At 50.6% G+C, this 26,743-nt stretch overlaps 1 protein-coding gene across 10 annotated transcripts in view; it reads right to left on the reverse strand.

Moving 5' to 3' along the window:
* Positions 1–21,923: 21,923 nt before the first annotated feature.
* Positions 21,924–26,743, reverse strand: part of MBNL1 (muscleblind like splicing regulator 1) — a 75,110-nt gene continuing 70,290 nt past the window's right edge. For all 10 annotated transcript variants that reach the window (XM_051627039.1, XM_051627031.1, XM_051627037.1 and 7 more), the window contains 2 exons: positions 26,416–26,490; positions 21,924–25,349 (listed from right to left, as the gene is read on the reverse strand). In XM_051627039.1, coding sequence (XP_051482999.1) covers positions 26,434–26,490 — 57 coding nt within the window. In that variant the 3' untranslated portion in view covers positions 21,924–25,349; positions 26,416–26,433. The remainder of the gene's footprint in view (positions 25,350–26,415; positions 26,491–26,743) is intronic.

A 26,743-nucleotide genomic window follows, 5' to 3' on the forward strand; every position in this document is an offset into this window, starting at 1 on the left:
TCAAAGAGATGATGGATCCTTAACGAGAAAAGCGAGCGTGCTGGAGAACAAATGGAAATTCCCAGTCAGTCCAATTAGCACTGAAGTATCCCTGTGTGTGGGTGTGCAGAGGCACTGATCTGGACATAAATCCAGCTGTTCCTACCTGTTGGCTCTGGTTACCAGGAAGACTTGTTGCAGATCTCAGTATTTCAAAGTGTGCTGGTATGAAGGCAAAGCGGCTGCAGACAGAGAGGCTGGTAGACGGGACCCCCAGAGATGATCCTAGCAGTGCCTGCTCATCGTGAGGGAAATGCAGGTGTTAGATACTCACACATGGATATAAAGCCCTCATGTCTCACCTGGGAGTCCTGCCACAGATGGAGCTGAACTGCCCTTGACTCCCCTGCTGCATGAGACTATCCACTGCAAAAAGGCTATTTCACATCTTACCTGAATTGGCTTGTGACTAACCTACTGGTTCTGGTGAGCTTCATTCCCCTTTTCACGAGGCAGCTCGATAGGTCAAATCATGCCTGATCACACTGTTTTTTCTTTCTCCAGTCTCTGCAGTTTTGTGTCTTCCTTTTCCGTTTGTCACAGAAGGCAGCACCTCTTCCCAGTACCCCTTATGCAGCATGCAGACTTCCCATAGTTAGCCTGAAATACTAATTTATTTTATGTTTAAATACTGCTGCCTGCAGTAGATAAAATACTACACCTTCAAAGCTGCAAGAGGTCCCTCAGCTGGACTTGCAATGGCCAACTCCACATAGGTGAGAATGGAGGAAATTCAAGTTTAAAGGATTTTAGCACACATTTATACTAAAAAAAACCCCAGCAAAACTCATTCTTGTTTGTCCAAAAATACTTAAAAATATACAGCAGGCCACCTGTTATCAATGGCTATTGGCCCCAGGTTTTGTTTCCTTCCAGCCTTAGCTTCACATGCTGAAAATGCCCAGGTTTGGCCTCAACTTGTGAGTAAATAAATCTCTTTGGGAGATGGGAGGGTGAGCAGACATGCATGGGAATTTCTTTTGTGCAATAAACGGTTTCTCTCACCTCCCTGCAAGAACCTGTGGCCCTCAGCAGCTGAGGACCAGGGGTGACAGCATCCCACCATGGCACAGCCCCGCTTTGGGGAGCAGAGCCCTCAGCCCAGCAGCACATCTGTAGTGGCTGGGCTGACATTTCCCTGTCTGGAAAACAAAAGCTGCTCCTGGGCTAATTAACAAGCTCTGCACAGGGGGGATTTTGCAGCCCAAGGAGGAGCTGAGGCCCAACAGGGTGGGAGCTTTGGAGGACAGAATGACACAGAACTGAGCATGCAGAAGGTTGTTATCTGATTGTGAACAGTGGATGTGGTGAGTGGCTAACGTGGGAATTCAGTGGCTGGTCCACAAGGCCTGGGTAAGTGGCTGGTATGACTGTCATGTATTCCCATATGGATGAATATTGTATATCCTTTCTTCTCCCTCTTTGCCTTTATTAATCTTAGGATAAAGAAGAGGCTGTTTCAGAGTGCCTGCTGTATTTCAGAAGATGCAAATAGTTTCTGATCAGCACTGCTGCTGGGATGCCCTGCGATACAGCACTGCATTAAATAAAGTTAATGAAGGTGACCTGTTAATCCTACTACTGCAGCTACGCTTCCAGAGTCTAAAGATAACACACAACACTGGAAAGCTTGTTCTAATTACATCAGGGAGCAGCTTGCCTCCTTCCTATATTGCCAGTTTAAATTGAAATTACTATTCTCAGCAGAACAGATATTTTGTTTAGCTACCAGCCGAGAAAGACAGTTCTACTGAGAAGGTTTAATAGTGCGTTAATACTCACGTTACACTGTTTCCTCCAATGGCCAAGAGACAAAGAGGCAGGAAAATGTGAAGATCCCACACCAAGGGAGACAAAATTACATATTTCAATTAAGTGATTGCTGCCTGACACATCGAGGGGAATGCACACAGCACTCCCACCCTCCCAGGTGCTATAACAGAAGCATCCTCCAAGTTTGTGTCCAGGGACAGGAGGTTTGCAGGGACATGTCCCCACATGCCACCTACCCAGCCTTCAGGGCAGCCATGGGGGTGGCAGCAGGGCCCCCAGGTGCCCCCTTCCAGCTCCACCTGGCTCCTCTCACTCCCCAAAGCTTTCTGTACCCCCAGATCCCTGCCACTGCTGCGGGAAAGCTGGATTTCCCCAGGCATGGCACTGCTTGGACACGGCACCTCTTGGACTAAATTATTCAGTGTATGTAGTGCTGCTGCATAATGAGTCCTGCACTGTAGCTGTCCTGGCGCCAATGCTCTACTGCATTTTATTTTTGGAATGTCTGAAAAGGTGCTAATGGCAAAGAAGTGTCAGGAGTTCAAACTAAGTATTAGAAGTCCCTTTTTTTTTGCACTCTCTTCGTACAGCTTTGAAGCTGATGGAGGTAGGAGAACCCTTTCAATACCTCTGCTCTGATGTCTCCAGCCAGACCCGCTCATTCCTCTTCCAGCTATTGTTCCCTTTCTCATTATCCCGCAGCTTCTTCTCTCTCTTGCTCCTTCCTCTGGGGCTGTTCCTGCAGCACGGGCTGCAGGACCCTCAGGATCAGGATGCTGGCAGCTGGCTCCTGTCCTGGGCTGGAGCTGAGAGCCTGGGGCCTTTCCCTGGCCATTCCAGACACCAGGCATCCATTGGCTCCAGAAGCCCAGGGTGTGTTTGGCAACGTCAGGGAAAATTCAACAGCTCCCATGGACCGTCAGGAAGGAGGTGATGCTAAGGAATGAACCAAGAGATATATCAGTACCTGAAATAAAAGAGCTTAATGAAAAGCTAATTATGTAGGACAAAGAAATGCCAGCTCAGCTCTTCCTGGAAACAAATACCCTGGCAATCAGTACAGAGGCCTTTTTGAATGTAACTGTGTTGTTGCTTCAGCAACAGCTTCAGTTTAAGCTGCAAAAGCTGAAACACTGAGTCCTGGTTGGAAGGAGCACTGCTGCAGGGACTCTTCTGTCCCCAAGTCCCCACCTCCTATTTAAATTCCAACTACAGACAGACTGACCTGGTGTCACCCGCCAGCAGCTCACCACCACCCAGCCCCCAACCACCACCCAGCCCCCATGGGTGGGGGAGAGAATTGGAAAGGGAAAGAGAATCATGGGTTGGGATATAAACAATTTAGTAATTGAAATAAAATAATAAAAATACTAAAATCAATAACAATAGCAATAATAATGATGATGACAATAGGATATATACAAACAAGTGAAACACAGTACAACAGGTCCACCCCCACCAACCAATACCCACCTCATCCCTGGCCAGCAATTCCAAAGGAAAGGAATCCGGAAACCACAGAATCCCAGAAGGGAGTGAGTTTCCTGGCCAGCACTTGTCTCTCTTCTGAGCTTGGTGTTGCCTCCTATGGAATATCCCACTGACCAGTTTGGGTCTGTTGCCCTGGCTGTGCTCCCCCCAGCTTCTTGTGCACCCACACACCAGCAAAACATGGGAAGTTGAAAAGTCCTTGATTTCTTAGCAACAGCTGGAAACATTGGTGTCTTATCAAAATTCTTCTCAACCCAAATCCCATAATAAATCCAAAATGTGGTGCTATTCTAGCTACTCAGAAGAAAACCAGCTCTGTCCCAGCTGAAATTAAGACACACGGTTTGTTTCTTAGTTGTTATAAAACAAATCTGATAGGCCTGAGGGCTGCAGAAAAACCAAAAAATATAAAAATAAAGCTATTCTGAGATGTTGTAAAGCAAGGTTAGCACATGCCTTGGGCGAGGCGTGTGGACACAGGACAGAAAGGCTCTCCAGGAGCAGCCTGCAGTGCCAGGAAGGTGGGAATCCTGGCCAAAGCAGACACATTTCCCCTTTCCCTCTGGAGTGCCAGCTCAGAGCAGCGGGTGAGCAGCTGCCCAGCCTGCTCAGTGATGCCCTGCAGACCAACTGGTCCCTGCGGCACCTCAGGGTACCTGCCAGCAGCTCATCCCCAGCAGAACCCCTTGTTTTCAGTGAATCACAATGGGATCAAGTCCATCATTGTATCTGATTTAGTTGAGCTTCCATTCCTTACACCCCTGATTTTGTCTCCTGCCTCACACCAAACGAGTCACTGGTCTGATTCTGTCCCACCCTGCGTTCAGCCAGTTTGCACCCCGCTTCCTTCCAGATGCAGCCCGGGTGGGTACCCAGTGGTGCCCCCCTGCCCTGCTGCTCCTGGCTCTTCCTCGACAGAGAAGATGAAGACCTGGAGCCATCCAGAGCCCTGGCAGGGTTCAGACCATCTGCTTCCCACTCCCAGGCAGGGCCAGCCCTGCTGCCTGCCACGGGCTCATCTCCCTCTCCTGCTTTCCAGCCTCTGCTTGCGCTGCACTAATGCTTTCCCTCCCCCTAATGATTGTTTATTGAGCTCTTAAGGGATTAACCTTTGGTTTTGAAAATTCAAGCTTCAGGAGCTTATTTCAGGAGTCTCATCTAAAAACGTATTGGAAAAAAATAATCACTGTCATGGGTAATCTTTTTTATAATCTCTAGAATGGATGTAAAAGAACCCACTGTTAAGGAGTAACACCTCCATTAATGGTCAAACAGGAGCAAGTTTGGTGGTTGTTGTACAGACCTTTTAAAGTTATGAATAATTGATTTTAATGTCTTGTATTTAATGGGACAAGATCAGCACCAATTCAAACCCATAACAAACCTGTTTGAAGAAGGGCAGAAAGTCCTCTGTATGTTTCTATTTCCTGCTTTGAGTTCTAGTACAAGTAAAATCAAGAGCACTTACAAAGGGGTGTTGTTAGCAAGGCTGTACTCCCAGAGCTGCAGAGCTGTCTCCGGTAAGGATCGATCCCAAACCACTCTGTGATCCCAGGTTTCTCCTCCTTTGGGCACAGGACCAGCACCACCATGCAGAGCTTGCTGGGAAGTGCTGCTGTGGATCCCATGGAGTGAACCCCATGCCATCCTTGGTGATCAACTGCCACTGGGTAAAAATTGTTCCTTGAAAGGTCTTTTAAGAGTTCACAGAATCACCTTGGTTGGAAAAGATCTTAAAGATCAGGGAGTCCAGTCATTAACCTAACACAGACAAGTCCTTGAGTAAACCATACCCCTAAGTACTACATCCCTATGACTATTAAATCCCTCCAGGGATGGTGACTCCTGTTCCAATGCCTGATAACCCTTTCAGTGAATAAATTCTTCCTGACATCCAACCTACACCTCCCTCAACTTGAGGCCATGGCCTCTCGTCCTAGCACCGGTAACTTCATTGACCAGCCCGATCTCCACCTCTTCACAACCGCCTTTCAGGGAGCCCTAGAGCTCGACAAGGTCTCCCCCAGCCCCCGTGTGTCCCAGCTAAGCAAGCCACAAGGATCCCGTTTGCAAAGCACTGGGACAGCTGGTGTGATGCTCAGCTGGGCAGCCTGGGTCCCACCCCCCGCAAGGCACCAGCCCCGCGGGGCTCTCGGCAGCCCCGGGCAGCCTCCCCTGCTCTCCTCCTGTGCCTTTTGTCTCATTCCCCAGCCGATGGGGCAGAACTGTTGTGAGCTGGGTCTTGTTGCATGCTTTTCAATTGTTCTTACAGTGCCTGCCGTTTGTGTTCCAGTGTTTCGTCCACAAAACATGATAATCTGCTTTAGCTTCTTCCTGTGCTCACCGCAAGAGAGGGAAGAGGGAAACACAAGCAGAAGAGGGCAGGCTCTCTACCCCACCGGGTTCTGCAGGAAACCACCCAGATGTGACTGTGCTGTAAACACAAATGGCTTCAGAGCCGCTGTGCCCTTTTCTGTGCCATCCTAGTGCTGCTGCACACACACAGACCGGGCTGAACACCCAGAGCCTGGAGGAGGGACATCAGAGCAGGACTGCCAGGGCCATTCCCCGACCATGAGAGCTTGGGGCTGCTGCTGGCCCTTCCCCCTGATCTCTGCAGGAAAAAGAAGGAGAAAATTCCTTCAGCCTGAGTCACTGAGAAGGAGACAATGACAGTGGGAGACAGAGAGAGGTCAACTGATTAAAACAGCAACGTTAGTGTAGTAGTTTTGTGTAGCCCCGGTGCTTACAACCAAGCAGTGTCTTGGCACAGCTCTGCCCAGCCCCAGCCCTGCACCTGGGCCTTCTCCTGGTTGCCTCCTTCCTCTATGGCCAACAGCTTGGTTGCCAACTACAGAATGAGATTTTTTTTTTGCCCTGTGCTGGCTGGAAAATGGATGGATGGGTTGTACAGGGATTAAGTCCTAATTTAGCCACAGAAATGGGCACAGAGTAACACCTCCACAGCAGAAACCCCAGGAAACAGCTTCCTAAAAATGCCAGAAGGCACAAATTGGCTGCTGTGAGCCCTGACAGCAAGACAGCCTGCCCTGGGGCTGGCTCTGCTCCTGTGCCAGGGCTCAGCTTTGCCTCCCGCCCTGCCCGGCAGGAAGGCACCCACCACGCTGCCTTAATGGAAATAAATATCTCCCTGGTACAGGTGCTAATGAGGCTTCATCTGCTTGGAGAAGGAGGCTGCCCAGGAACCCTGCCAAATCCCCCCAGCCCTGGCTGCAGCCAAGAAAATAGCAGCCAGGGCAAAGGCTCAGTGCTTTTGTAATGTAATGAGAGAAGAGGGATAGTCCTGCCAAGCTCACTGGCCGAATAATGAGATTGAATCTCTGAATTCATAGTTTGGTGGTTAAGAGGACTAATTCTATGTAAACTGATGGGTCTGATCATTGGACCCATTTGTAGAGAAAACAGGGAGCAGGTGTCTGGCAGGGTACACTGCTGTGCTGGGGCTTGCCCCAAGTCCCCTCAGGAGCCTCTGGACCCAGGGATGGGTCAGTCCCTGTCCTGGTTTCCAGCAGCCACCGTGTCCACCAGGGCAGTGCTGTGGCTCCTGGCTGGGAGCAGGGCCTGGCACAGCCATGGCACCACATCTGCAGGGCTTCTCCCAGCCACATTGTCCCACCCCACAGCAACGAGTCCCTGCAAAGAGACTGGGAGTTCCTTGCACCTAATTCACCCTGAAATAACATCATTGGTTTACCCTGGAGGGGTTATGAGCTAGCACTGGGTTTACAGCCCAGAAGCCCTTGCTGGTGTCTCTAAGAGGCTGCACTGCAGGATTTGGCTCTGCAGGGTTTATCACCATAAGCCCAGCTGGCCTCCTACCCAGTCCTAGGCAGCCAAAAGCTGGCCAAACCTGGCCCTTTGTCACCAGAACAACCCAGCATGCCCTGGCACAGGGTGTCTGCGCAGCTTGTGCAGCTGTGTGGGCTCTCCAGCCCTTCCCCAACCTCTCCAAATTAAAAAGAAAACCCAGCCCAGGCTGGATTCTAGGTCAGATTCCACTGGGGATCAATCCACAGTGTTGAGGGAAGCAGCCCAACATTGGGAGGCTGAGAGAGTGTGAACTTCAGAACTTGATGAAGTATGTGTTCAATAGCGGGTAATAAATAATTCTGATGCTGCACCCCATGGTGGGAGTATCCCCAATACTGCTGCTGCCACCCCGAGCAGGGGGTCTGCCCACGGCTGGTCCTGCCCATCCCATGGCTGCCTGTGCCCTGGCAGGGGCACAGAAGGTGTCACCGCTCCCGTCACCCTCCATCCCACCCGTCACCACCCTCTGCAGGCCCCAGCCAAGGGAGCCCGTGTGTAAGTGACACAGATGACAAACGACCCCAATTGTGAAAACAGGAGTTTCTCCTTCATGAGAACATTGCATGTCTGGTAAACATTGATGAGAAGATAAGGGGGGCAAGAAAGGAGGCCAGATACCAAGACTTCCTTCACATCTCACAGGAGACACAGAGAGAGCACAGAACTGACTTCTCCCAGCTCTCTGGGGGACAGGTTTTCACTGCCAAGGACCCACTGAGCCAACGGGCACAGGGGAGCAGGTGGAGAGCCCTGGGGTACACCAGGTACCCTGCCCAGCACGGGGAGACCTTCCCACAGGCACCTCTTCCAGCCAGGACCTGCCAGAATCAGCTGCTTTACCCAAAGGGAGCAATGGAACCTCCCACCCCCTCTGCACCCCAAAACACTCAGGACTCTGTCACCAGCTCTTCCCATCCCTGCCCTGCAGGTACCCTCTTGGCCAGGCCCCAAGCAGACACATTCAAACTTCATCTTTCTGTGCTTCTCCCTAGTGGATTAAACCTGATTTAAAAAAAAAAAAAAGTATTTTTTTAAGCACTGATTAATGTTAACATGCATCTCCTTAGGGGTTGTTTAAAAAAAAAAAAAAAAAAAAAGGCAGAGCCTCTGAAGGGGGGGAGCACTGAACTGCTCCAAACCACATAACATAGATTATATTATCTTGTTTAAATGAATGCTGGGTTTTAAAAAGCTGTTTAAAATCAGGACAAAGAGCTCGCTGGCAATGTTAACTGTGCCACTTAGAGTAAATAGGCTTTTGCAGGGAAATGTAAAAATAAATGTGCTGTTGTTCTTGTGGCCCCACAGATCATTTCATAATGAAAGCAGGAGGCAGATGAATTTCCTTTCAGTGAAAACACACAGAAAAATGACAGGCTCATGGTTATTTACTTTAGGTTTTGAAATGAAATTACAGCAATTATTTTGCTCTTCAAAACACAAGACGCAGAATTAATAGAATTCACAGAAGATGAATATTCAATTATCCCAGTTTAGGGGGTTTTGTGGCTGGTGCTGAAGCTATAAACAAACATTCCTTCAGGGAGCGTTTGCAGCAGGTCCCTGCTCGGGGCACCATTTGCTCCTCTTGGGAGCCCAAGGTGATGCTCTGTGCTTTGGACACTCCCATGTCCCAGAGCCCTGTTCCAAGTGCCAGAGCCTGGCATGGGCCAGGGGATATTGACCAGCAGCAAGGTCTGGGTGCAGGGAGCAGGTGGTGCTGGAGGGGCTCACCCAGAGCCAGCAGAGCCCTTGCCCCCACCCCTGGTTTACATAAGGTTGTGGACAAACTATTGGAAAGTTTGTAATCAAAACTGGCTCCTGTCCACAGAGAGGTTTTCCCAGAAAAGATGGAACAGAGAGTTCGTGACTGGTGTTGCCTATAGCCCACAAACAACGAGCAACTGTTTAGATGATAAATTCAGATGGTGGGGCCTGGTGTATGGATGTGTGGGCTCAAACTCCAAAGTTATTTCTGTTGTTCTACTTCCACAGCACCAGGAGTGATCCTGTCCGTCACCCTTCCCTGGCTACAGGCAGCAAGATGCCAGCCAGGTGACTGACTGTCAGCAGTCCCTGCCCTGGGGACATCCCGTGGGGAAGCACCCGCACGCACACACAGGGTGACGTTGTTGCGGCACCACCGGCCCGCTCCAGCCAAACAGCAGGTGCCTGTGCTCAGAAATCACGGCTGAAACACACCCCAACAGCTCCAACTGACAGCGGTTCCCCAGCACAGCGTCTGTGCCACAGCATCCCAGGGATGGCTGCCCCATCTCCGGGCACGAGGACTGGATGAGCACCCCTGGTGCCAAGGTGGCTAAAAGCTGGGAAGCCCCACTTTGCTTGGCTGCCATCTGGATCTAACAAGGGAAGGGGCTCCCCATGGGGCCCTCACCATCAACCCTGGTTCACCCCAGACACAGAGAGGGACCCACCTGCCCTGCCCCAAGCCCCAGCACCTCCATTTGAGGAGCATTAAGAGCACAACTTCTTTTCCCAGCTCACAATTCTACATCAGAAAACACACAAGTGAAGACTTTTCAAAGTACTTTTCTGCTCATAATGAACTTTGAAACAGCAGAATTCATCGAAACCAGGTTATTCTAGAGCTTACAAGAAGGCAGAACCTCAGGCAGCTGTGTCCCCAGGCAGCCTGCCTGTGTTTTGTCCTGGGGCACAGGGGTCTTAGCACTTGTGTGTCCAGACATTGTACAGAGCAAGTGTGGAGCCAGGCAACAACAGAAGGTCTGCAGGCTACAGCTTCCCAGTCTGCAGCAGAGCCAGGAAAACACCTTTCCCATGGGAGGGATCTCATGGCCCTGAGGAGATGAGCCAGATCCATAAAGCCCCCCCCACCCTAGAGTCTCACATGGCACTGCCTTGCTGCTGCCAGGGACACCCCAGAGCCCCTCTGAGCCCGTGGGGATCTGCTCTGGGATGGGTTCTGCCACTGCTGCAGTTTCAGTTCAAAGCAGTACAGAAGATTTCCCCCGTCTCCCTTTTACGGGGTATTTCTGTAAGGTTTGTGCTGCCTTATAGAAGGAGGCATCAGAGCAGCACAAGCTGACATGTTTACAGCTTCACGGCTGAATCTGAAAATGTGTTTTCTAAACTGATGGCTGTATATTTTCAGACCTTTCCAAAGCGCTTGTTTTTCTTTGTAGAGCTTCTGCTTCATTATTCTAATTTAATAAAGCCATAGCTGAGGCAGAGAGCTGACTCTTTCTGGCTAATGACAGACTTTGACTTGTTTGTACTTCTTGTTATAGATTTTTCCTAATTACAAGCATTTTTCAGCAGCAGTTGAAAAAATAAATGAGCAGCTGGTTAGAATGTGCAACCCATTATTGTATTTCCTAGAGCTGCAGAAAAAGTATTATATGCACAGCAGGACAGTTTTCAACAGAGGAGGGCAGAGGAGGCATTTTCCAGCTGGGAGTCCATCTCACCTCCCTCCCCGTAGTGTTGTTGCCAAGGAAAAGCCAATTTTTCAGCCTTTCTGGAGGTATCCCCCAGGTCTACACACAATGCCCCAGGGCAGGGATGCAGAGAAGCAGCATCCCCAGGGCCCAAGGCACATGGTAAGGGGTCTTGGGAGTCTAGGTGGGCATAGAAGGGGCTGCAAATGTAGCAATGGCCTTGTGTGGAAGGTGCAAAGGAAAAAAAACCAAACAAACCAGCCAAGAAACAGGGCAACCAATTCTGCAGTGGCTTGAGCCCTGACTGAGAAATGTGCCCAGAGCCACCAGCTCCCAGCTCCTCATGGTGCAGGGAACCCCAAGCGCACACGTGTGTGGATTTTGAAGTCACAGGTAAGTTCCTGCTGGAGTGAGGGAGGTTCTGGCTGCAGCCCTTCTGTACCTAGCATGGTCCTGCTGCTGCCAAAGGCAGTGCTGGCCACCTCTGCTTGTGCAGTTCATTAGAAATCACACACATGTTACAAAACTATTGCTAAACACCCAGTTAACTCATCCAAGTCAAAGTCCCTGCATGTTTGATTCATTCTCTGAACAACAGCTGACTTTCCTAGGAAAACAAACCACTACATGCTTCTCTTACCCCCTTAGACAAGAGGACTCTGAAGGTGGTTTTGTTGGGCTATTTTCCTTAAAGATAGCATCGGATAAACCATTTTAAGATTTGGATTGAAAGAAAAACTGGTTAGAAGAACATATGTTTTACGAGGGCAAATCTGAGAGAAGCTGGACCTAAACCCAACAGCCCCCATATCCCCTTGGCACATGTTGTGACCCCAGCAGAGCCAGCCAAGGCAGAGCAAGCCTCCCATCAGCTGCCCTGGGTTTTGCCAAGCAGTAGAGAAAGGCAGAGAGATCAGAGGTGACACTGCTGATGGAGTCCTGAAGGCTGCTGCTGGGATCCCTGTGCCAAGTCCCTGCAGTGAGGTGCTTTAGGTGGCTCCTGGCTGGATCCCAGGCGCAGACCCTGAAGGAAGGACATAGCCAGCCTGCCCTGCCTTTGCCACTCACCATGGAGTTGGGGCAAAGCTCTCACCCACCCATCCCTCCTCACCGAATCCCTATTTTCTGGTTGAGAAAAAACCCAAGGACCTTCCCATGGGGAGGTGTGTGGGGGCAGCCCTGTGGCTGGGGGGGGGGGAAGGCAGGAGAAGGTCAGGCTGTGCCCTGCCAGGGCTGTGCCTCCTCCAGGCAAGGCTGCTTCTGAAAAAATAATCCTTCCACTCCCACCTCACGAATTTTCTATTGTGATTCATTTAAAAGAAGGATTATTTCCAGCATGGTTGGCCACACAGGGCTTTTCTAATAGCACAGTGGAGGCAGGTTTGCTGGTGGACAGGCAGGCTGCTGCCCAAGGGGACCCCGGCCTTTTCCCCCAGCTGCCACCTGCTCTGACAGGGAATAGGTCCCTTCACCTGCTCAGCAGTAAATTCAGACAAACTGGAATTAGCCACCCTGGTCAAACACCTGGAACTCTGCAAAGGGCTGTAAAGGAGCTAAACCTGCCACAGAGCGATGATGGAATTTTAACATGCAATAGTTATTATTTCTGCCCCAAGAGTTAAGAGCTGCAGACACAGACGAGTGCTCCCACAAATGGGAGCAGGGAGGGGGAGGAAAAAACCCCTCAGAAGCCCAGTTTAAAAACAAGAACGCAGCATTATCAGCTCTGTCAAATCACCCTTGGTTATCCTCGGAGTGCGTGTGGCCAAATTGTTTGGGTTTCCCCCTCGAGACCGTGCGTGGTGCTAGTGCCGGGAGGAGCACGGGCAGGGCGAGTCATTCCGATACCGAGGAAACCCCCTGCTCCCCCCGGCAGGAGCATCCGGAGCCGGCTGGGCTGACACAGCTGGTACCGGGCAGGAAACAGGACTGTTCTGCTATCTGGTGCCTTCTGCTGCAGCCTGACCACAACTGTCCGTGTTCTATCCTCTGCTCTCTGCCATGAGGAGCAGCAAAGAAGGGCAGGGGGGGCAGCTCCGGGCAGCCCGGGCTCTCTGCAAACGCACCAAAAAAAACCCAAAACAAAACCCTCGGAAAAATGAGTGGAGAGCCTCGGCAGGGAATGCCAGTAACCGCCCAGCAGGGCAGGGCCCGGGAGGCAGCGCATCCCCAGGTGTGCGGGTCCCTGTCGTGCCGCGGGCAGCAGGACCCCCAGGCTGCACCCCCCGGGGGGAGGCAGAGCGGGGCTGGATCCCTGCTCCCCGCTCTGCAAACCGGCTTCCCCCGAGCCCGGCTGGAACGAGACCCCGACCACCCCCTGGGTCAGAACAGTCCCCAGAGGGCAGTGCCTCCAGCCCAGGTTGTGCCCAGCCCGGGGCTGCCCGCAGCCTCTGCGATGGGCGCAGGGCGGGGCGGCTGCCCCAGAGCCCCGAGCGCCGGCCCTGCTCAGCCCGCTGCCAGCCCTGGCTGACCAGCTCTTTTCCCGCTGCCAGCCCTGGCTGACCAGCTCTTTTCCCGCTGCCAGCCCTGGCTGACCAGCTCTTTTCCCGCTGCCAGCCCTGGCTGACCAGCTCTTTTCCCCTTGCAGGCAGAGCGGTGAGCTGGGCAGACCGGCCTCCTCCCTGCTCCCCTGAGGACCCATCCCTTCTGCATCTCATATCGCTCCCGCACACCCCAAGGATCACGACCTCTTGTCTGCTAAACGAGCCAGTTCTGACGATCCCTCATTTATGCTGGAAACTGCATTGCCTTATGAATATGAGCTCAATCCGACCCGCAGCCGCAGGAAAGCCCCGGTGCTTGCCGCAGAGGCAGCTCCCTCCCGGCAGCCTGGAGCCTTCGTGTGCTCTGCTGCTCTTTGATCTCCTTGTTATCCCAGGTGAAGGATTTTAATAGCATTCAGTTAGAGCTGTGGTTTCCTCAGTTTTGTTCTCTTAAGCACATAGTTTTAATTATTTAATCAATAATTTAAAAAAACAAACCCTGGACTCTTCCCTCAACAGGCAGCCACCCCCGCAGATGCCCATCCTCACAGCAGGGTACAGGACAGCACCCCAATGGGATAACTTGTGGTTCCCACACTCCGGGAGCACATTCCTACACTAATTCCCTTCACTTCACGGCCCTTTCAGTTCCCCTCTGGAAGCTGCTGTGGGGCAGTGGAACCCGGGGGGCTGGGGTCACCCCGGGGGCCTCACAGGCATGTAAAACCCTTCTTGCTGCTGAAAAACCCCAGCTGGGTTCAGCAGCTGACAAAAACCGTCTGCGAGGGCTCCGCTGCCACTTGGACTTTGGGCTGTTCATACCAGAGCCTTGTTGACATTTTATAACTTTTATATTTATAATTTTTCTTCCCTCCCCAGCAGGCTGCTCTGCAGAAGCAGCTGTTCCACACAAACAGCTCTGCAAACAGAGCCCTATCGCAAGGGCTGTTATCTAGCTGGCCCCAGATACCTGCCTGCTTAAAAATTAATGACTTTTTTTCTAATTACTGGAATCCTGGGCAGATTCCTCTGGTGCACTGAAGGAGACCCGGGCTGTGCCTGGTGCTGGAGCAGGAGCCGACAGACAAGCGCCGCAGCCAGACTCGCTCTTCAGGAAGCTCTCCGTGTTACCTGGGCCAACACCCACCGGAAGGTCACGCATTCCAAGTTTTTACAGCTTCCAGCCACGGAAGACCTGTCTGAATAAACCATTGGTTCTCAGAGCCCCCAAGACCTGGGGTCCTCCAGCAGCAGCTGCGGTGGCACCGGGCAGAGGAGATGCTCGCACATCCTTTGAAAATATTGGAAGCCAGCCGTGCCTGAAAACACTTCCCCACAAGGAAAACCGAGGGCGTTTTCCTCTTGGAAGGGCTTCGATGTGGCCGTGGGGTGTCTGCGCGGGGCTCTGCCCCAGTTCCCCAGGCCAGTCCCTGCCAGCTCTGCTGCTGGGACCCCCCGGGCTCCACAGCCAGATTAAAGCGGGGCTGAAATATAAATAAACCATCACTGCTGGTCCCGAGGGAATTCTGACACATTTTGACATGAGCTGCACATTCTTTAACGTTCGTATTCACTATTCAGTATTTTGAGTCAAAATATTAATTTTTTCACATTGAATAGTGTTAAAACAAAAATGCTGGAGCGTGGCAGCCTTTCAAGCTGTTCACATTTTACTCTAAAACGTTCCCATAAATAGGAAAGGCCGGATAAATCACACCACACAACTTCATACAACTAAAATAAACTCATGAACAAAACTCACAGGAAATGAAAAATCTCCTCACCACAGCTTAATTCTACACTCTTAATTCTCATCTCCAAGGTTTTCCTTGTTGAGCCCTGCTTTTAAAAGACGTTTGAAAAACTTCATGTTGAGTTGGTTTTTTTCCTTTGGAAAAAAAAAAATAAATAAATCTGTGGGGTTTTGCAGAGGGAGCTACGAGGAGTTTTCCTTTTTCCTTGCAATCCCTGGCAAACCTGGGGGCCCGTCCCCTCACACAGCGCCAAGAGCCCCGACCCCGTCCTGCGGGCTGGGGCTGCCCGCACTCTCCTCCTCCTCCTCCTCCTCCTCCTGCGGCCAGGGACGGGCACCAGCTAATTAAGAGATAATCTTGGCTCTCACAGCCTCTGGAGCCCAGCGTGTGTCTGTCAGGGCGACACTTAATTAAAACAAAGCCCCGCATGATTTGCAAACAATCGTTTGTTTTAAATTACAGTGCATTGCCCATCAGAAAAATATTGTTCATGAGTTGTATAATCCTGTGGCCGTTCCCCATCTGCTCCGAAGCTCGGGAGCATACTTTCGTTTTCTTACATACATACTTTTATATCCTGCATCAACTTTCAAAGACCAGAACCCGCCTGAGGAAAGAAGCCCCAGGACACCGCGGTGATGCCCGCAGAGGGGCTCAGGCACTACAGGACCAGGGCTGCCCGTGGGGACGGTGCAGGGCCACCTGTCCTGCTGTGGCTGAGGGGACCAGGGGCACAGCCCCGCATGCAGGGGGGCAGGAGTCGGTGTCCCACCAGCTCCGTCCCAGTGCCACGGCTGTGTCCAGGGCCCTGGAGCTGCAGGTTAAGTTCGGATGACCCGGCCAGCAGCTCCCCCGTGGCCGTGGGCTCAGCGTGTAGCATTTCAGCATATGAGCTTTGCCCAAAACAGAGCGGGGGGGCTGGCGGGGTCTGCAGCCTGGGATGCGGTTTGGAAGGAGGACGCGCTCCCCTTCCCAAAACCACCTTGATCCAACTGTTGGAGCGAGTCCGGGGAGGAAAGAGGCGCGTGGAGGCAACACGCCTCGGCTGCGACAGCTACGTAGGACGGAGCACAAGCTCCAGCAGGGCTTTAATGCTCATCTCCCCCTTCCTCCAGAGAGAAGGTGTGAACACAGCCATATTTTAGCCCTAATTAAGCCAATCCCACCATATGCAGCACCAAGGAGTGGCCCGCGAGCCGGGGCGGCAGGCTGCCGGAACGCGCCGTTCCGCAGGAGCGCTGACATTCTGGATGCGGCGGGAAGCCCCCGCGCTGGCAGGGACACAGCAGCCGGGGGGGCGACAGCTGGGCCTCCCCCAGGCCCCTCGGAGAGGGATGACTCAGCCCCCCCGGCAGGAGCCTGCCTGGAGGCAAACGGCGGGGCTGCCGCCAGCCCCCCGGGCTGGGGACGTGTCCCCATCACCCACCTCCGCTCCGTGGCCCCGGGGGGTCCGCGGGCTCGGAGCAGCATCCCGGGGCGCCGGAGCCCGCCCGGCAGGCAGCGCCGCGCCGAAAGGCATCGCCGGCTTGGCAGGGAACGCTGCTTTCCCGAGACAAGAAGAGACACGAAGTTGTTGACACATTTCTTCCTGTTCCCATTCAAAACTACATGGCAAGCGGAGCTGCGAGAAAGTCACGTGCCGGGTGTCACAGATTGCTTCCCAGAATGAGCTTTCGGCTCAGAGGATAGGACAGGAGGGATCAGAAGATGAATGCTGAATTGTGTCACTGCACGCCCGAAACCGGGTGCCAAGTTCTTCCCCGATTCCTGCCCTGTAGTAGTAGCCTGAACTGATGTCACTTGGAAAGCAAATACTGAAGTAGCAGTTTGGTTTGTAACATTATTGATATCCACTCTATTGGAAGTGTGTCCCTTCCCCTGCTGTCTGTCCGTCCAGCAGCAGGCTGGAGGGACCCTGACCTGCCCAGCAGGGCAGGGCTGTGAGCGCTGGGGACGCTCAGGGGGAAAGGTAAAATGTCAGAAAATGAAGAGGGCAGCAGCGAGGCCCGTGTTTCAGCGCCGAGTATGGAGCGACACAGAAGAGGAACGTGAAGAACAGTCTGGTTTGGCAGCTCCCAACACTGGGTGCAGCCCGTGGGACGTCACAGAGCACCTGCAGGTTGGGACATCTCAGGGCGCGGGGCCAGCCCATCCTGTCCCATCCCATGGGAGTGGGGCAGTGCTCAGCCCCATCTCAAGGGGACTAACAGACCCAGGGTTCACCCTGCGGGTGATTTGGGGTCGGCAGGATCCCAGGACATGGCTCAGGCCCCAGATGGGGTCCCAGGGGAGTAGGTCCCTGCCCTGTGAGGGTTGGCAGGGGTGGGCACGCAGCTGCCCTGGCACCGGGCGCAGCCCCCTCTTCCTGCCGGTGGCAAGTGAGGGGTTTTGCCGGCAGGGGTTGAGCAGGGAGAGATGCGTGTGTGAACTAGCAGCTGGATTCGGTTTTGCCGCCCTAAAAGCAAAGCGAAGGCTGAATTCCAGAGAAGGAAAACAGATTGGGAAAGAGAAGATTGCCCAATTTCCCCACCAGTGAGTCAGAAAGCGGAGAGCCTGGCACGTGTGCTCCCCTGCTGGGCTGGGGTGCCCGCAGGCAGCCGGTAACCACCGGGGGCACCAACCCCTCACTTTGCTGCAGGAGGGTTTGCAGGTCACGCTGCTGTCCAAGGCAGGAACTGCCCAGGGGGCCAGGACCTGGCACCCAGTCCTGGTGGGATGCTGGTCTGGTGAGCCCCCGTGCTGCCCCACTCAGCAGCATCCTCATCACACAGTCCCCAAGACACGTCCAGCACCGAGGAAGGGACCCCTACGGGATGGCTGTGGTCAAGGGGGGTAACAAGGAGTGAAACACCCAGCACCTGCCTGAGGAACCCTAGTAGTGATGGCACCAACCCCCCACGTTTGCAGTGTCACTTTATCACTGCCACTGCCACCCGTGGGTGGGCAGGAGCCTGCCTCTGGCTGCAGGGCAACGGCCGCGTTTCCAACACCTCATCCCAGGGTGTCCTCCAAAGGAAAATAATCCCAGTCAATCTGAACACACAGGGCATTAAAGTCCAACTATGGAGGCAGCAGAAGACATGGAAACTCACATGAAACTCACTGAGGGGGGACCTCATCAATGTTTACAAATATGTAAAGGGTGAGTGTCAAGACGATGGAGTTAAGCTTTTTTCAGTGAAGACCAGTGATAGGACAAGGAGTAATGGATACAAGTTGGAGCATAGGAGGTTTAAGAGGAATATGAGGAAAAATTTTTTTACTGTAAGAGTGACAGAGCACTGGAACAGGCTGCCCAGAGAGGTTGTGGAGTCTCCTTCGCTGGAGACATTCAAAACCCGCCTGGATGCCTTTCTGTGTGATGTACTCTAGGTGACCCTGCTCTGGCAGGGGGGTTGGACTAGATGATCTTTCGAGGTCCCTTCCAACCCCTAGGATTCTATGATTCTATGAACCCCAGACTCCAGCCTGAGCCCAGGCAGCCAGCACAGGCCACAGCTTGTGCAGCCGAAGTGGCGGATCTGCTCTGGTTTGCCCCTCCGAGTCCCCAGGTAACTCAAGACCAGAGCTGCAAGCACAGTTGCAAACTTGTTGGTTTTAGGCCATCTTAGGTTGTCTCTGTTCCAAACCACTAAGAGCTGCTCACCCTTCTCAACCATGTAATAAGCACAAGACAAGAAACGATCTCAGCTGTTTTTGATCAATTCCCTGATGTACACACATCAAATTAATGATCACAGCAATGCAGCAGTAAGTGACATTAGGAGGGAATGCTGGCGGATGCTCAGATACCCCCAGAGCCATTTTATAGAGCAAGTTAGATTCTTGTTCCCTTCAAACTCTTTCATAAGCTGCTGCTTTTCACTCTATTTTAGGATGAAACCTTCAATTCAGCACAGCTGTTCAGAACTGGGCTCCATGCAGGAACAATCTTTTCACATCATTTTCCTTTTTGCACTAGGAATTAGGAACAGCAGAAGGAGCTGGAGCCAGCAGCAGCTGCCAGCAGCTGGGTACAGTGACACACTGGGTGTGTTTTCCCCTCTGCTTACGGCTGCTGATGCTGCCAGCCCTGTCACCACCATCACAAACCCCTTTATCACCAGGTCTTGGCATCTCCTATGTCCCTCCCAGCCCAGACACCAGAGAGAGACAGAGCCACTCCACACGTGCACATCCTAATTACTAAGATGACATTTTAAACACAGGCTGTTTCACCACCAGATCAGTTTTGCTGCAGGACAGCCACAACACCCCACAAGAAGTACTACCAGCACTCATCCCACCGTCCAGGGGCTGGCAGCACAAGGGCACCCCCAGGCCAGGCCCCTCCAGAGCCACCCTGGGGTCTGTGCCCTGACACGGTGTGGAAGGCACAGATCATGGGATGGGTCCACCTGGGTTTGGGAGTCCACCTGAGATGAACTCCACGTTCAAATGAGTACCAGAAGGACATTTTTTTCCAGTGTCCTGATGGTCCCCGGCAGGACACCAGAGTCTGCTCTCAGCCTTATCAAGGCAAGCAGCTCTGCTGGGACTTGCCCACTCACAGAGGTCAGCTTGTCACCACAGGAGTTTCCCCATGACACTGTCCCCTACTAACACTAACAATAAGACACAGAGTTCATTTTATACAAAGTGTGGTTTAGGGCCCTTACAAACCAGCAGTACTCAAGAGAAGGCAGAAAGCAGCAGCTCCCACCACTGACCTTTTCCTGGACCAGAGGCACACACTCAGAAGAGAAAAACGGGATGTGGGTGGAAAAGACAAGCAGCAGCACTGCTTTCCGGGAAGTTTTGGTTTGTTTTTCATAAACAGTGTTTTGCAATGCCCTGCAGAGAGCCAGGGGCAGCCATGGCTCAGCACCCACAGAGAGTCCTGCACCTTTGTTCCCTTTTCCCCACCTGGGGACAGGGTGGGGTCACTCACCCAAATACTCAGGTATGTCACCCATCCTCAGAAAGATTCACGAGTACCTCCTGCCACTGCAGAAATCTGATGCTGAGGGCACGTGAAAGCAAAGTATTTTTGCTATGAAGCCCCCCCAGGCTGCCCCCACCAGCCAGCAAAGTGCAGCGAGAAAGACCAGGGAGAGCAGCTACACAAGAGCTGCTCTGAGACCTTCCAGCCATCCTCTTCCAACACCTGAGGGCTCCACACAACAACAAATCAGGAAGTATTTTGAGGGGGTGCTCCCACACCACAGGCAGGTCCCCCATAGAAGGGCCCACCACCTCAGGCAGATCAGCTGCAGAAGGGCCATTCTTCCCTCAACTCCTTCAGAGCAGCCTCAGGAGCCTGTTATCACCCTGCACTTTATTTTCTCACTCTCAGAGTCACAACAGAGGCATAAACACAGCACAATCTCCCAACCCCACTGGCACCCAGAGCCACAGTGAACTGAGCTGGACCTGGCCAGGCTGACCCGACCAGGAGACCTCAGCCAGGGCAAGGTGTCCCTAAGGACTGGTGTCCCTCTGAAGCTGTAGGTAACCTGTTCCCTGAAGAGTCTCTCCCAGGGACCCCAAGCCATGCCCACCCCAGCCACAAACAACAAGCTCCTACCTGCACACCCAGAGACCTCCAGCTCCTCCAGCAGACACAGCTCTCTCCAGCCCAGCTCCCTCCAGCCCTTTACCCCCAGCTGATCTTATTCCCACCCCATCCCACCCCCGGGGCCATTCAGCCCCGAACGTGGCCACCTGAGCATTCCCAAACCAGCATTCCCAGCAGCTGGGACAGCAGGAGGTGACACTGAGGGGTGTCTGTGTCCCAGGGCCCAGCGCAGTGGCTGCTGTGTCCCCAGACCGGTGCCAGGCACTGGGACATGGTGTGTGGGACATGGCCACAGAAAGTGGCCTGATCACCTGTTTGGGCAGGAAATAGGCTTTTTGTTTGTTTGTTTTTGTTCGTTTGTTTTTTTGTGGTTTTTTTTTCTGTTTGTTTGTTTTGTTTGTTTGTCTTTCTTTCAAACAGCAACTAATATCTGGATGCAAAAAGACCCTCTGAGTTATTGTTTCCCTGCATTCCCTGTTCTCATCACAAATCACACAAAGGCAGAGAAAGCTCCATTTCTCCTCCTTCCCCAAGGGCTGAGGACCCTCTCCTCATTTCAGCAAGCGTCTCAGCTGTGAACACACGTAGATCCCTTTGACCAGAATTACTTCATTTGCATTTTATCAGCTGCTGCTCCTGCAGTCGCTGCCGCCCGGCGCGGGCTGCCCGGAGCTTTGGCAGGAGCTCCTTCTCGTGGCTCCGCTCAGCATCGGAGCGGCTTTGCCGTCCCAGCTCTCGGGAGCTGCAGCTCGCAGCCCTCGCCAGGGCTGCCCGGCCGCAGGAGCAGGACCCGTCACACCCCATCGCAGCCCTGGGAGCCGTCCCCCCAACCACGGCGGCCTCCCCGGCTGCCCGGGGGAAGAGCAACCGGTGTCCCTGCCGCACACGGGCGCTGCTGCGCGCACTTGTCCCCCGGCAGCTCCGCGCGGGGGCAGCGCCGGTGCCACGGCAGGAGCCGTGCGGGGACAGCGCGACCAGCCGGGGGGAACGACAGGGACACGGTGTCCTGAGGTGGGAGCCGAGACACGACCGAGCCCAGAACCGCGGGCTCCGAGGGGCGAGCCCTGCTGCGGGGTCCCCAAGGCTGCGCTAACAAAAATGACACCCCCGAAATCCTGGGGTAAACCGAGTGTCCCGGCGTGTTTCCTTTTCCAGCTGTGGATTTTCGCTCATTAGACGAGCTTGCCAGAGCGAGCCGTGCGAGCCCGGCCCGGGAGGAGCCAGGCGCGGGCCCGGGGCTCCCGCTGCCGCCCCCCTGCACCCCCGGGCCCTGCCGGGGGTCCCTCCTCCCACCCGCATCTCCGCAGCGTTGCCACAAGAGGGGAACAGCGGCTCGGGCTGCACCTCCGTCAGAATTACCCCCGGCACTCCGGGTACCCCCAGGGCCCAGCCTGTCTTTTCAACACCCTCTGCGCTGGTGAAGGAAACACCCCATAACCAGCGCCTGACGTGCTACCCACAAATAAATCCTGCCCCTTCAGCCAAACAACCACGCAGCTCCAGCCAAGCACGTGCAAAAAAGCGGTGTGATTTCTCACCCGAGACAGAGCAAAACGTCACTAAGAAAGAGGACTTTTGTTAGGGCAATTTCACTTTATTTTTTTTTTTTTTTCCATACAGCAAGGTCAACTATAGCAGTAATAATAAAATAAGCATAAAAACAAATTGCAGCCCAGGACAGAGTACATAATTTGGAGCAACTACAAGCAAAAAGTAAGTCTGTGATTACATAATAGTAAAACCAAGCACATCTGTCCTTTCAGCAGATGAAAGTTGCGGGGTTGCAAATAAGTGCAACGTCATTAATTATTCAGTGTGAGCACGGGAGAGACCGGAGGAAGCAATGGCCTGATCACTTCTCCTTTCCAGCTTTGGCATAGACAAGGTTCCTTGAACGCTCTCCATTCAAAGGGTAAAATTTCCCTGGGTTTGGTTTGTTGTTTGTTTGTTTTTTCACCTGCTAAAAGAACAGGACCACTACAGCAATAAAAAATAATCACATAACAACTACAGCTACAGTGTGCTGTTTGGTTTGCCTGTTCATGATTTAACTCTTTTGTGAAAGTCAGTATTTCTTTTGAAGAATCTTTTTTTTTTCTTTTTTTGTGAACAATAAACCACTGAAATTCTCAGAGACTGGTTTGAATAGCATATATCTTTAATATATTTTTTGATACTTTAAACATGCAGTAGTTTTTGAATAATGTACGGAATATTTGATCCATGATTTCACCTTGATGGTCTGAAGTACCTGCTTTTTTTTTTTTCCTTTTTTTTCCTTTTTTTTTTCTTTTTTTTTCTTTTCTTAATGATTTTCAGGCAGATTTGAACCAGTGGAGCTTTTGTCAGTCATGAGATCTTGGAAGGATGGCATATCTTTCCAGCTGAAAAAATCCTGGCAAACTACAAGCTGTCCACAAAAAGCAAAGCAACTTTTTTGAAGGGGTATGGAGTGCTAACTCTGTGCCACTTTTGCAAGCAATTTTGTTCAGCCTGTCATTTTATTAGCCTTAACAAAACTCCTTGTAATTATAGACATTTTTATTCAAAATAAGATCTTACTATTATACAGGTTTCTCTCTTTTTTGACTATATACAGAAGTGCAAAAAGTCAACCTTCTCTCTATACGTTCCCACATGCTAAACTGCAGCATAATCAACCCTCAAGAGTTTGCACACACACACTATAATTCTTGTTACGTAAACTTTGAGTATTTGGATTATCAACAGAAAGTCCCTTGATCTATTGATTATGCAGCTTATTTATAACAAGGCCTGATATTCAGGGATTTCAAAAAATATTTAAACAATATTTTAACATTTGAAATGGATACAGTAGAAAATAAATTTTATTCTAATATCTAGGAACTAGATTTTCTCATAATAACTAATTACAAACAAAATAAATCATCAAAATATTACTCAATTGTCTGCCAGGATTGTTGCGATAGCAACAACTTAACTTCTTACTTAGCAATGATTATATAATTATAAGATATCCATATAAAAGATCTTTGTTCTTTTAATGAAAACTAGACAAGAACTAACAATGACTGACATTCTTACATTGTAATATTAAATCAGTAAAATATAAATCATTTAGTTAACAGTAATACGAATACTCATATGACACTACATGTAAATTCAAAACTGAGTATGTTATGAAGAAAACTACTTTTTTTTTGTATTTTGAAAAAGTCATCAGTAAACTCTAATAAAACAGAATTCTATAAACTGAAATGGTATTCAACTGGTAATAGAAAATGAAAACAATCTAATAAATGTAAGAAATAAAAACTACACTTTTAACAAGAAAAAAGAAGTAATATTCTATAATGTTAAGTAGCTACAATAACATGTGAAGTCACCTATACTTTCTTAACACGATTGAAATTACATTGGTATGGGTTTTAACCCGTAATGTAATAATCTAAGGCTTTAATAGATGTACAGTACAATCAGTAAAATCAACACATCATTCTTAGACTTATAAAGCATCTCTCTCAAGCATAAAAACTCGCAGTAAACTCGGAAGTACGGCGAGTTCTACAACCGAACCCGCGCCTCTTCCACCCCGCTACGCCACCAGTGACCTGGCCCCCACTTCAGCACTTTGCTGAACAGAGCAAAAATATCCTTTACTAGCTGCAACATCCAAACCACAAAAAGGAATTCCTTTGGATGAATCCGTTCTTAAAACTTGAATGCACATCTATTTCTTTTTTGTTTGTTTTTATTTTGTAAAGGCTTTCTAAGGCTATAAGCAGTTATCTGAACAACAACAAAAAAAATCACATATAAAACTCACCCAAGTATTTAACCCACCCAATTTCTACACTAATTAACATCTCCATTTTTCATATTTTGGTTTGTCATGCATCTGATGTCAGTGCTTCTTTCGTCTTTGTTTAGAGTCACCGTGAAAAGCGTGACTGTAATGAAGTAAAAGTGAAACCCATCTCTGCAAAACATTTATAGTCCTTTTGACTTTCGACAGAGGCTATAAATAGAAGCAAAAGAAGTTCCTCAAACATTTGTTACTGTGTCTCAGAAATGGCTTTTCCCTTTCATGTATCATGTTATACAGTAAAATATGCATAAATATTACACTATGATGCCTTAAAATAGTTTATATATATGTCCAGTATGGGTTAATTGTACGGCTAGAGTATCTTTCCTGTGCTGCCTACTGTTACTGCAAGGAGTCGTTGGCCATTTCTGAGACAGCTTTGGTTTGAAACAGAATGGTGCCCTTTGACTGGTTAGTACTAATAAAGTCAGTGAAAACATGGTTCTGAAAATAACACTGCAGAAATAATACTCTAATCAGATGTACAGTCTATGGCACTTCATGAGAATCCTTAACAACATGGTACTTAAAGCCATTGATGTGCTTTAAAATATACACAGTTGTGGTTTTGCTTGGCACATTCATCTCTGTCAGATACCTCTCTTACCACTTCTTACAATCTATTACATTAAAAATATTACTCTTAAACAAAAATTACTGTGCATGCACGCTCTCATCTATAATGGCAATTTTAAATACAAGGTGCACCTTTGTTATTTGTAAACCTTGAAAGAAATAAACTTACTTTAAAAAATTATATCTTGGTCTACAGACGTACCAATACATAATAGATTTATGGTTACATCATCCTCTGTCTTTTCAAGGTGACATCCATGATTATGTAGGAAATAGGCCTCGTATGCATACCCAAATCCATATGCATACTTCTGTGCTAGAAAAGACAGACAATGCTGTAGTTTTTAGACAATAAGATCACCTCAGCACAAATATCAATTAAATGTACAAAGTATATAGGCAACAGTGTGCAGTGGATTTCCAAGGTCTCGTTTCATCTCGTTAACATGCAATGTGTGGATGTCGAACTGCTGAGGGAGTGTCCGAGTGTCGCCTGACGGTATTTACATTATGGCTAATGGGCTTGTCCTCTTCTCGACCCAAACACACTGTCCTTTTCTTCTTAGTTATCATCTGGAAAGGGAACAAGAGGAAGTGTTGTCAGCACAGTCAGCTCTGTTTGTTGTCCCCCCATCAGCCCACACTCTGCATCTGCAGACCCTGGGGACAGCCCAGCCGAGAGCAGGGCAGCCTGCAGGGAAGAGCTGTCCACCCCAAGAGTCACTTCAGCACTGCAAGACCATTATCCTCAGTGGAAAGGAGTAACTTATTATTAAAAACCCACTGTGGCAAATCAGCTAATCCTCACCCTAGGCAGTAATCCCATGCTGGCCCAGCTGTTCAATAAAGAGCCCAGCAGAAACGGAGTGCAAGGGAGAGGAAGGTCACACAAGGCACAAGCTATCCCGGGGCAGGTGGTGAGCTGCAGGTGGTCTTAACAACAGCAACTCAGTGGCAGGCTGGAAACTACCATTTACTCATCACGAGATACAGGGGGAAAAGAACCTCTCAGGCTTAGGCCCACAAATCCCACTGTCAGAGCAGGCAGGGTGAGGTGACAGCACAGAAAACTGGCAGCCACCACCTGCCATGGCCAGTCACACTGACACCCCGTGGGGAGGAACCACAGGACCCCTCCCCACCAGATGGCCCTGCCAGGATACCCTGCCCACCAGGCACCAGGGCTGGCAGCCTGGGCTCCAGGGCACCTGGGCTTGGTGAGGCTGGTGGCTAAACCTGGGCCCATGGAGATGCTGGCTTTCCAAACCTGGAGATCCAAACTCAGCCTTTCTAAAGGCAGCCTAACGTGACCACCCCTGCCCTGGCTCAAATCAGCACCACAGCCACCACCCCGTACAAACAAAACATTAAACTCTGATTTTGCTCTTCAGAAGTTTACCCATCCATATAGTATGCTCCTTCTACATGTACAATCTGACACCAACACCAGCTCAGGTGGTCACTAGCTGTGGGATCTGTGCTCGGAGCAGAGCAGCACGGCTGGGGGGCTGGCAGCCTGTCCCCCCACATCTCACTGGCTTTCTCAGGGAGAAGATATAAACAATCTGTCCCTGAAAAGGACATATTATGCACACATAAAGATAAGAAAACTGCAAGACACAACACATTGGGAACTTACTGTTTGATGACAAACTGTCTACATCTGTGTAACATACTTGTGGCTAGTCAGATGTTCGGCAGATATTATGGGTATCTACAGGTAAAAACAATGTAAAGAATGAGTAACACGTGCCATGAGCCAACCCAGAGACAGCATTTCGTTATAGAATATCAGTTTGGAAAAGTGAGGATCAGCTGTGAATTGGTGGATTTTATATTGTAACTATAAGTTAAAGTCAACTGAAGTGCTACAACAGCAACTTAAAACTGGAAAACATGGCATTAAGTACTACTTGACAAATATAAATAAGTATTATTGGTTGTTTAGGAAATAAGAGAAGTTAAAA

The sequence above is a fragment of the Apus apus genome, chromosome 8 (genome assembly GCF_020740795.1).
Source record: "Apus apus isolate bApuApu2 chromosome 8, bApuApu2.pri.cur, whole genome shotgun sequence".
NCBI classification, from domain to species: Eukaryota; Metazoa; Chordata; class Aves; order Apodiformes; family Apodidae; genus Apus; species Apus apus.